General features: G+C 29.4%; 1 protein-coding gene across 1 annotated transcript; it reads right to left on the bottom strand.

Moving 5' to 3' along the window:
* Window positions 1-299: 299 nt before the first annotated feature.
* LOC106759182 (vacuolar-sorting receptor 1) lies at window positions 300-5959 on the bottom strand. The gene is made up of 12 exons (XM_014642218.2): window positions 5379-5959; window positions 3993-4688; window positions 3091-3179; window positions 2906-2975; window positions 2736-2819; window positions 2260-2336; window positions 2073-2154; window positions 1713-1795; window positions 1542-1608; window positions 1255-1383; window positions 733-830; window positions 300-616 (listed from the first exon to the last, which is right to left on the bottom strand). The coding sequence occupies exons 1-12, from the start codon at window positions 5665-5667 to the stop codon at window positions 521-523; spliced, it is 1860 nt and encodes a 619-aa protein (XP_014497704.1). The 5' UTR covers window positions 5668-5959; the 3' UTR covers window positions 300-520.
* Between the last annotated feature and the right edge of the window lie 6474 nt (window positions 5960-12433).

The following is a 12433-nucleotide window of genomic DNA, read 5'->3' as shown; positions in this document are numbered from 1 at the left end:
ACAATAAAAGTTTATGGACCCATCTCCACGTTTTCACTTATCATAATTGTATTCAATAATGTTTTCATCATTCGAAATTATTTTTCTATCATATTACATGTGTGAAAATCCATAAGTTCATAATAGTGATAACTATACATTCATGAAGAGTGTCCAAGATTTTATCTTTTTCCATTTTTATCTAATTAAAATTATTTTTATTTTATTTTATCTATGGGGGATTATTTGATTTGGGAATTTATCGTGTTGAATCTCGAAGTTCTATGAAAGGCAATCATCTTCTAGAAAATAGAGTATAGTTTGAAGAAAATTTATAGTTGATTATAAATGATAATTTATACCCAACCTTCCATGCCAAGAAAAACAGAATTAGGTGCAACTTGAAAGAGCAGAAACAGCAGAAGAAAAGGCACAAATTTTAATGGCAAGACCACATTAGTTCGGAATTTACAAAGCTAAGTAATAACAAAGGATATTGTGGGAAGGAGAGAGCATGCTGATTAATATCACCTATCTCCATTTAGATATTATGATGAACTTGATTAGATTCCTCAGGTTGATTATCCAAAGGCATGTACTGTGCCATAATTGCCCGTATTTCTGAATCCATATATCTCTGCACATAATTTATTTCAACAATAAATTCTAGGATGGAAATAGTTTGATGAACAAGACTCAAAATAAGTAAATGAAAACCAAATCCAGAAACATCAGAACTTGCAACAATCATACCTGGATTCTGTACTTGTAAAATGCATATCCTCCAGAAACAGCAACTACCGCAATGAGGATAATCATCCATATGCTCACCCCTGTAGCAGAATATGCACCTGCATTTATAATTAAGTTAAGAAATTAAGAGCTATACAAAGAGTATCTGCATAGGTAAGATTGAAATAAAAACATTCAAGTCTTTGGAAATTATGTACAGATAGGCATATAGGCAGAATCTAAAACACTTCAGCATTCAGAAACATACAAAGAATATCTGTAACACCATCAAGATGATGGAAAGCATACTAGAATTTTCCATTTTGGTTTAAATTGCAAATATGAAGCTCACAAGCTTCTCAAAGAAACCTTGAGACTATACAGATGGAAAGGGAAAGCCCAATGAAACATTGAGGATGGACAAAAGTCATGTTCATCACAAAGAGACATTGTAAGTTTAAATGCTTATGCAAAAACAAACCATTTAGCAAGGCAATTTTGAAAGTAGTCAAGAAAGAGATAGAACGACTAAATAAGTCTCACCTAGACATGTGTCATTTTCTCGTGAGTAGAACAAACCACTACCACATTTGCATTCATAACTTCCCCAGGTGTTTTTGCATGTGCAAGCTGGGCATTGGCAGGCTGTTTTCTCTTGGCACTCATCAATATCTGCAACAAAATCAGAAGCAGAAATGAAGAAAAGCTAATAGCATGATTACTAACAACTGCAGAAATGTAAATCAAATCCACCAAGAGAAACCACTCTCTCATTTGTGTTTACCATTCTCCAAATACTACAAAACCACCAAATTTAGGGCAAAAAATACCTTCACATGACTGGACTCCATCGCCTCTGAATCCAGGAGGACATGTACAGCCTTTTCTGTAGTCATCCTGAATTATTAATAAACAAATTACAATCAGTATCTATGATATCAGTTTTACACCTGCCACTTCAAACCAAAAACATGCACAAAAGGATGACTGAGACAACTTACCAGACAAGCCGTGTAAGCCCTGCCACCTTGAGATCCCTTCCAACAACCACCATTGTTGAAGTCACAGCTCAAGGTTCCAGATGCTGTTAAGAAATTCAAATTCTCATGAGAATGAAACACATAAAAAAATTGAAATTAGCATAAGTGCAAGCTTCCCAACCTCCCCGACTCAAACAAGGAAGAATGACAATAGTTGATAGAGATCGAGAGTGTAAATGGAGCAAAAGGAGGTAAAAAAACACCAATTTGGTGCCATGATGATGATGTGTGTTCTGTTTGGCTTGTTTATGGAATAAATAGATTTTTAAAAGTTTAGAGTGGAGAATGAAGCCATTTATCTGAATTCAAGAACTATTTTACCTTCACAGTGGGTATATCCATCTCCAACAAATTTCACATTTTGTACAACAGGGCATTCACATACTCTTCCTCGGAAAGTGTCCTATAATTAGAAAACAATAAGTAGATGGTTAAAACAAGAAGAAACAGAGACCCCATGAAGTAAAAACCATAAAATGTGCACGACAAGGTTCAGTCAACTAAATACCCGGCAAGCAGTAATGTTAGAGGATTTTTCCTTCCAACAACCACCATTGTTTACCAAACACTCATCTGTTTCCATTTCTGCAAACAGCAATCAGTAAAATCATTAGCATTTGAACAAGATTGGGTTTTTGAAGTGTCAGCTACCACTGCACCTACGATTTTATCTAGACCAAGATCTACATAATTTCTTTAATCAAAATTAAAAAACGGAAACATCTAAAGAAGAAAAAAAAGAAAGAAGAAATTTTAAATTTTCACCAACTTTAGAGATACCAAATAGAGACACTACTTGGTGATAGATAAAGGCAACACACAGTTCAAATCATTTGAAGCAGTTATATATAAAAGCAAGCAACTGTAGAAGCAGAAAAGAGTTCCTGATATCACAGATGATTTCTTCTGTAGAAAAGGAGTGAGGATGGAAGATTCAAGGAGGAAAATAGAAATTAAAAACAAAAATGGAAGGAAAAAAAGGACCTGGAGTTAAGCAAACGGATGGTTCAGTGGTCTCTAGGAAACCTGCACAGATTGCCTTGAGAACAGCGGGTCTTGACAGCTTACCTAAAAGCAGTTAAAAGCATATGTTAAAAACAAATAATATAATGTAACAAATAGAAGTCAAGACAGCTTGAAAAACTTCCTCGGACCTCTATACTGTCTGCTGTTTATAACAAGAGTAGGCAGTATAGTCACATCACCACGAGTACCTTTGCCAATCTGCAACCCAAGTTAGAACAAATTACCATTCACTCATAAAACAACTTCATGGCCTAAATGAAAGGAAAATGCAACAAGAATAACATAAGGAATGTTTGCATTTTAGAAAGCTAACCTGTGCCTCCTGCTCAGCCTTAAGAACAGGATTTTCAACATCTGCACGGGGATCCCCAATACAGTCCTTAATCTTCTTCAGATCAGCACCTGTAAAGTAAATAGATCGGGAAGCAAACATATCTTCATTAGAATTCTTGATAAACCTCTTTGAAAGAAATAACAAAAGAAAAGTTAGTTTAGTTTACACTAAAAAAAAAAAAAAAATTGAAAAAGAAGATTTGATTGGGTATATGATTCTTTAGTTGGGTTTGGAATGATGACAGTGATACTGCTATCAGCAAAGATGCAAATTTGGGTTTGTTCATCCTATGCACTATAGCTTCAACATTTCAGAATGTGCTTATTTGAAGTTTTGTAAAGTTATGCCTGGGAAAGAAAAATTGGGAATGTGGCATTGCCATGTTTGATACAATCACATAAACAAGCCCTGAGGAAAGTTAGAATACTATCTTGTTCTTAATCTTCATGCCTATGGTGAGAGCTGGATATGTTCCTTCCTCATGTTACTATGAGATGTTCTTTTATAAACCAACTAATAATTTTCATTTTCTCTATCTTTTTTCTCTTATCATTTGACTTTTGAAAAATATCTCCAGAAATATTAATTTTAATTAAACATAATTTGAATTTACCCAGGCATCATTTGCACACAAATTTTTCTGAACAATGTCATCCTTCGTTTGTAATAATATGCCTTCGAACAAATGCCTCCAACAAAAACAAGGCAATGCCCCTGGATGCCAAATTATTAACACAATAAAATTGAAACCACAAAATCAAAAGCATCACATGATTTTTCATCTTGAGCAAATTTTGGCAACCCATTCAAAATGAAACACCAAATAGAAACAAAAGACAGTTCAGTAGAGTATGCAGAGAAACACGAACTGCCCAACATACCAAGAGATTTAATAACTTGATCTGAGCATTCTTCTGTGTACTTCTTCTCTTTCATGGGGCAACGAATTGAAAAGTCGGTAACATAGTCCCACCACTGCCAAGGCTTTCCACTTTCATTTGCCACTTTATAGAAGCAAGCTTGGCGTAAGTTTTGAACAACAACATCTTTGCCATCATACCCACTACTGAAATCTTGCTCGGGATCTGGAGCACAGTACCTTCCATTGTTTATGCATTGAGACTTGCACTGTTTGCTCAAGAGAAATGCTTCAGGACAAAACCAAGTTATATAGCGAGGGGTAAACTGAGTGAATCCTTTCCGCTCAAGCAGCTGAGCAACCCCTTTAAAGTCCTTCAGAAAATTAATTAGACTGTCACACTTTTGTCCACACTCGTCGTTGCTATTTGTCCATAACTCATACTCAACTCTATCATCAGGATGTGGAAGAGCCTCTCTCCAATCAAGATTCATGTTAACCATTTCTCCATCAGAGAGAGCTTTTTTTATGCTATCCCCCAAGGATTTGCTGATAAGAACAGAAGGTATACTAATATTTTCCACGTAATCATCATCTGTACCTTTCCCTTCTTCGGGAGTGTCCATAGTGATCAATGTTTCTGCCTTGTCATCAGCCACAAGAATAGCTGCTGCTCCACCATTCTGTGCATTCCATGCCTTCAAAGTGAAGTAGCAATCTACCAAAATGACCAGAGGAAAAATTTAAACGGTTGAACCATTTTTGTGTTCCTAACAACCTACGCATGGATATCATCAAAATGACATACACTCTAGAAATAAAATAGGTTTCAAACCAGAAAAATTTCCTTTTTATTCGTGTCTTTTGTAATGGTTCTACGACAATGGATACTTTATTGCTACTCCATCATCACAAGAAGACAAAATAGAAAGCGCAAAACTTAGGGCCTGTTTGATTTCCTTATTTTTCAGTTTTAGAATCTGTTTTCTACAATTATTTCGTACTACTCAGCAATCAACTTCTCATCCAAAAACTAAAAACAGTTTTTAATTAAGAATAGAAATCAAAGGCACTCTTAAACACAAGAAATTATGCATTGTTTATTGACATGAACATTGAATGCAACATTATAACGTCTTTTGGTGCAACTCCAGGTAAACTTACCAACTACTAGGTGAAGAACAATGTTACCAACTAACTAGAAAACGGCTATTCACTATTCAATGAATTGAACAACTAACCGAACTTTCCATCTCATGCCATAAGAAAAACAAAAAAGAAACAAAGCAATTCTCATCTACAACATATTCAAAAAGTTACCACAATCATATGCCATTTTCAAATTTGGTTCTTTTATGTGATATTCACAAAGTGGAGAAGAATTTAAAAGGACCAATGAGAATTTCACCTCCACGATCCACAAGTAGAAAGGTGGGGAACCCTCCTGGTTTGGACTGAAAATTGACATCAGTGAAGTTGAGGCACCCCTTCTGATTCACCTTTGGGTATAGCACAGAGCCAACCAATGTTCCTCCATACATGGGGACCCCAAAATTTCCAATTGCACATTCATATGTCCCCTTTAACGATGAGGGAGCAGTCACTCTCAAACTGTTCTTCTCCACAACAAACCTACCCACAGTACACCCCAATAACAAACCCAAAACACACAACAAAAGACTCAGTTTTGTGCCCATCTTCTTCTTCTTCTTCCCACACAAGAAAAGGAAGAAGATCAGGATGAACAGGAAAAACTGAAATTCAAAGTGCAATTAATGCAGAGCGTGATCAAAGGTCAAAGACCCAGATGAGGAAAATGAGAAGTTAGGCAGAAAAAAAAAAGCTTTTGAGTTGGATGAAGGTTTATGGCGTTCTGGGTCAGCAGAGTGATGCGTGAGAATGGAAAAGCATCGAAATCTTGAAGGTGTCGAAATAATGGGGAGACGTGTCAGTTAAGTTCAACTGTAATAGGAATCATCGCCGTAGGAGATAAAAAACAAAACCAACAAACAAACATTATAAGACATTTTCATTTATTTATTTAATTATTATTGTTGCTATTATCGAAGGTGATCTATATCTACATTTTTAGTTCTTAATTACTTGCCCGAATTGTATTTTGAAATCTTCTGTTATTACTAGTTAGTATTACTCAATATGCAATGTGTATTTAAGAAACGAGTACTTTATTAGACTTTTATTTACATAAATAAATAGTTTTGACTGTATAAATTATACTTTATACTATAATTAAAGTTCAAAATAAATACATAATTACTTTTTAAATTTATGATAATAACTAATGTTGCGATGTAAATTTATTCTTTTATGATAAACATGCTATAATTGATTAAAAAAATTAAAAGGATAGATGAAAAGAGAAAATTAATAGCAAAAAATTTGAAAATATATTTGACCAAGAAATATTTCTAGATAATTATATGGTTGGAAGATAATTCTTAAAAATGTCCATCTTTAAATTTTAGTTGACATAGATGTTATAGCTTTAGTCTTAACTGATGCTAAATTCAGTAACTAATGGAACAATACATTATTAAAAAATATAATCAAATATATTTAATTGAAGAATATCCAAAAATTTAAATATTAAATTAATTATTAAGGATGAGTTTATCTATAATCAAATATTCAGCATTAAATTTACGTATTCAAAGTTGACTTTATCAACATCAATTACAGAATAGTAAAATAAGTAAGAATTGTTGGCCATCGACGTCGCATTGAACAAATAATAAATATTTGGTGTTTGAAATTTCTTTTAACATGGTAAACAATTTCTTAGCGACTAATATTTTATTAATTTTATGAGAAATATTTTGAACTAAGTATTTGTTTTTGTTTTAATTTTTTAATAAATTAAACATATTTTGTTTTTATGTATTATTTAATTTATCTATAAAAAAACTTAAATCATTATATTCTATCTAATTTTTTAATAAATATATTTTAAAATTATGTATTTAAAAAATATCTTTTTAAAATTTAAATAAATTTGCTTAGTTGCTTCATTAATTGACATTTTGACCCAAAGACTGATTTACGAGGCATTTGGTTGGAAAGCAATATATGATTAGAAGAGATGATTAATTATTTTTTACTATAAATTAACAGTTTAGTTCAACTGGCTTATTAATAACATATGATTGTTTTACATTATTATACATCTATTATATTATGTTATTTAATAAGAGAAGAGATAAAAACAATTTAAATGGAGATTTCACTTTTCTGAAGTAAAAAAAAAATATATTTTAAAGATTAAGTATATTAATGATTATCATTAAATGGTAACAGAAACGTTATTTTATTAATTATTGGTTTTCGATCAAGAGATATTTAATCTAAACTATCAGTTTAAAAAAAGACATATATTTATGTGTTAAAACTATCATTTTAATGTTCATAAGAAAGATAAATTAGGATTAAAAAGAAAATAAAGATTTTATATCTGTAAATAAAATTTTATGCTATACGCTAATCCATATAATTCATACCCAGTATTATATTAATTAATAGTTTGAATTAAAATTCTATTTTATAAAATTTACCAAAAGTTGAAGTTTATTTAGCTTATGTAATATAAGGTTTATCAAAATTTATGTTATCCTTTACTTTAGCCAAAATTAACCTAATATACTTTTTTTTTAAAATATAATTCGATTATGAATTTTTCAAAACCCAATTCAAGATTTCCCAGATTATGAACTGGTTTTAAATTTTTTGCATTGCGAAATCCGATTATAGATTTTTTTATTTCAAAATTTGATTTTGGATTTTCAGAAATTGAATTCTAGATATGGATTTTCTAAATTTGGTAAACTAGTTTTGGATTTTTTGAATTTTGAAACCAGATTCTGAATTTTCAGAAATTATATTTTGAAATCCAATACAGGATTTTTCAAATTTTGAAATAAAGTTATGGGTTTTCTTGAATTTCGAAATCTAATTCTGAATTTTCCAAATTTTAAAATTTAATTTTGGATTTTCTTGAATTTCAAAATTTATTTATAATTTTTTTTTATTAAATTTTAAAATCTAATTACATGTGAATTTTTTTTGTTTATCAAATTTCGAAATCCAATTATCTTTTTATTTTGAGTGGAAATGGAATGAAGAGGTTCAAACAGGGTGTCATGGCAACACTGAAGGAACTTAAATAGGATTTTAATCCAAAGTCAAAGTCAAAACGTTAAAGTTGCTAGGGGTAATTTAGGAATATGGGAAAGTTTAGGATGCAGAAAGAAATTTGTGGAATGCAAGAAAAACGGATGTCAATGTTTTTTCCTTCTGGAGATCCTTTAAATCACTATTGGGCCTTCTTTACAGTCCAGAAAGGCCCACAGAAGTAAAAACAATCACTCACTTCAAATTAAGATGTCTAAAATCAAATTGATGAATTCAATTTACATATATAAAGCTAAATGGGATAAAATAACATGTTTAATAGAAATAAGAGTAACTCATTATGTTGGACGTGACTAAACAAAAATTGAATAAAATATGGTCATTCATGTAATTTAATTTTTAAGTAATATTTGTGTAAAAGTTATTCTTAATTTTAATTTAAAATTATTATCATTTCTTAATACAATTAATATTTTATTAAAATGAAAATAAAAGTTGAGTAACTAAAACAATAATAAATTAAATCAATAATCTAAAAAGTGTAACAATAAAGCAATGATTAATCGTAGGTTTAAACAGTTGAACATAGAGTTATTATTTTAAGAGTAAGATATAAGTTTCATCTCTTGAATATATTATTTAAAAATAATATAAGCAGCTTATTGCATAATTTTAAAATTAAAAACAATATTTAAAAGTTAATTTATGTAAAAACTAAAGTTAAATTTTTAAAGAATATGAAAATTCTAAAAAATTATCTTATTCATAAACTGATTTTATATTATGAAGATTTTTTTTTTTCTCTGTTAGAAATGTTTATAATTAAAGAAATTAGACAAAAAAGGCTTAACTGTTTCTTTTATATTATTGCTATAAAAAGCAAGTGTTATATAGATTTTGCAACAACCTGTAAGTAAGAGCAAGGCACTATTGGCATGAGTTTTAATAATATTCAAAGGACAAAATTCAATATTTTGACGTCAAGTTTATTTACATATTAACTTCACATAAACACTTTTCATAGTTTATCATGAGAATTTTAATATTTTTATTTAGAATTTTATCTTTCTCATCTATTTTCAAAGAAGAAAAATAGAATTATGATTTACTATTAACTACCCATACGTTCAAACAAGATAATATGTATATAGCTTCGTTATGTTAATTTTTCAATTGTATTTTAAAAATTATAACTAGTCAAACTTATTTTGTCTTATTTAGTTTACACAATAAAATGCTTAAATAATGATCAATGTAGTAATTAAATATAATTAGTTATTATAATAATAAATGTAGATATCAATTTGTAAATTAACAGTTATTAGTAATTGAAATACTTTTTTATTATAAATAAAAAATTATAATTGTTTTTTTAGTAATTAAAATAATTTTTATTACTAATTGGTATTTAAATTGATCATTAATATTAACTATCAAAGTTTGGTCACTAAAAAAATAATTTTTAAACGAGTTTCTAATTAAAAAACTTATCTCTAAATTGATCTCTTAATCTATTTTGATCATTAAAATGGATCATTATTTAGAACTTTTCCTGTAGGATTAAGAGAAGAGAAATCTTCTAAATCAATAGATTGTTAATTTCAGAAACATATGAAAATGATGATAGTAAAAATACAAAAAAAAAGTGTTTTGATATTCACTTAACAACTTCATTAAATTTATAATTTGTGCTTTATTTATCACTGAATCACGCTAAAAATTCAAGATATGTTTTGTGACATTAATTTTGTTTTGACCATTAGGAAATTTTGGAAGTATACGTGGAAATCAATTTTGTAGAATTGTGCTATTTAGGTTTCTTCTTCTTTGTTTTATAAATTTGGGAACTTTATTGCATGTATTGAAAATTTTATCTTAACCGAGCTTTATTGTTTGACTTGTGTATATGACTTTTACATTTCGTATTAAACAAAGTTTGTCTAGGTTAAAATTTTTTATCTTTTCATTGTGATTATTTTTTTATCATTCATTCTTGTAAGATAAGGAAATTATTTCCATTGTGTAATTATTTTCATCCTGTACTTTGATACTTTTAGTTATTATTTTGTTAACTTCCTTGTTAAAGTGGTATCAAAACTTTGGAATTATATTTACTTGCTTGAATAATTAGAAAAAATATAACAATAATTTTTTTGAACGGTATAAGTTATCATTTGTGGAAGGACAAAATGCAAAACTTGTTTGTGAAAAAATTGCGTCTTCTAATTCTTTATATTTATAAACTAAATTCTATGTTAGTTGAAGAATGAGACTTTAAACATCCGTACACATGTAGTTTTATGCGACATTATGTATAAGACAATGTTTATAATTATATTGATAATGAGAGATATGTTAGAACTTTGTAGAGAAGATTTAATATTAGCATACTTTTGAATTAGGCGATAATAAGTTGTATTTATTGAATTGCTTGATAAATTTGATGTAAAAGGAGAGTTTTTCCATTCCATATCACTTAAATGAGTTTGATCAATTACATAAAATGAGTGTCAAGTTTAGTGATGAAGTTATGACAATATGACTACTAAATAATCTACTTAAGTCTTGAAAGATGTTTCGGGTTTGAATTATAAACTCAATCCCTAATGACATTGCTTGTTTATACTGGCAGCAAAAGTTGTGTTAAATAAAGAGATCAAAAGAAAAGAACATATAACTATCCATCTCATCATAAATGCCTATCACAAAAAATTTGGAGTGTTATTATTGTAATAAACATGGACACATTCGGAAAAAATAAAATTTCTATGAGAATAAAGGTATGAAGGGAAAGTAAAAGGAGAAGGATCTTGTTGATGATAATCATGTTACCGCTATTATTATAGTTGATGCTCTTGTTTTTCTTCGTGACTTTGAATTTGGTAATCTTGTCTCATATAAGACCATGTGAATAATTGATGGTGGCATTAACCTACTTGTTACACCAAAGAAGAGATTCTTTACATCTTACACTTTTGATGATTTTGGAGTGCTAAACATAGGTAATTGTTGTGTGTCAAAGGTTGTTAGTGTTAGTGATATTTGCTTGTAAACCAACATAAGAGTTCATTTATGACTTAAGAGTAAAACATTCTTCATTTATGATAATTACTTTAGTTCTAATAAATGGAAGCTCACTAAAGATAATTTGTTTATAGTTAGAGAGGAGGAAAAAAATTGAATTGGACTTTGATTGATAAGGAGAGTGTGAATGTTATGTATATGAAGGTATCTTTGTGACACTGAAATCTTGGTAATATAAGTGAAAACGGGGCTTAATTCCTTAGCTAAAAATGACGAGCTTTTGAGATAGAAAAGTGAAAAATTGAATATATATTCTTATTGCATGGTTCGTAAACAAACTATAGAATCATTTAAGAAGTATTTTCTCTAAAAAAATTATAATTGCTTGAATCAATGTATTATGATGTTTGTGGCCCATAAAATGTATATTTTTTGTTGGTATACTTTACTTTAGTACTTTTATTGATGATTGTTATAAAAAGCTATGAGTTTATGCATTAAAAAGAGGATTAATTACTTGAAAAGTTTAAAGAATTTTATGATTTGGTTGAGAGGCAACAAGACAATAAGCTTCAATGCATTTGTATTAATAATGTTAGAGAGTACAGTGACCACTTTGATATTTATTGCCAATAACTCTTTAATTAAATAGTTTAGCAAATAAGATGAACAAAACTTCACTTAAAAGACTTAGGTGTATGCTTTTTGAAGTGAAGTTGCCAAAGCAATTTTAGGAAAAGGTATTGTGTATGTTATTAATCTTAGCCCTATAGTTACATTGAATAATAAGGTGCCTATTAAAATTTAGTTTGACAAAAATGTTATCTATGATAATTTGTTTGTCTTTAGTTTTAAGGCATTTTTTTCATGTTGTAAAAGTGGAAAAATTCATGTTAAATGTAAAGATAAAACAATGCATCTTTAATGGTCTTGAATAATATGAATTTGACTATATGTTTTGATAGAGGACTATCCCTTGATCCTATAGAAGAAGAACTTGAGGAAGAGTTATTACAATTTAAAAGACCTATGACAAGGTCAAGGAGAAAACACTTGGAAGAATGAATCTCCTCGAGACTCATGATGTTCCATGAAGGTTGGAATTCAAGGGACATGAAGATCATGGCTTGGAGAGCAATTATACAATATTTTAGGCAATTAAAAGTATTTGAAATTTTCTAGTAGTTACAAACAATTTTAGGGTTCTTAGGCGGCTCAAACATTTGAACCTATATATAGGGACGCTAGTACATATGTAGAAACTTTTGAGTCATATTATATGCCATTACATTC

The sequence above is a fragment of the Vigna radiata genome, chromosome 4 (assembly GCF_000741045.1).
Source record: "Vigna radiata var. radiata cultivar VC1973A chromosome 4, Vradiata_ver6, whole genome shotgun sequence".
Lineage (NCBI taxonomy): Eukaryota > Viridiplantae > Streptophyta > Magnoliopsida > Fabales > Fabaceae > Vigna > Vigna radiata.
Note: the sequence above shows the minus strand (reverse complement) of the source record. Positions and strands in the feature narration are given on the sequence as shown.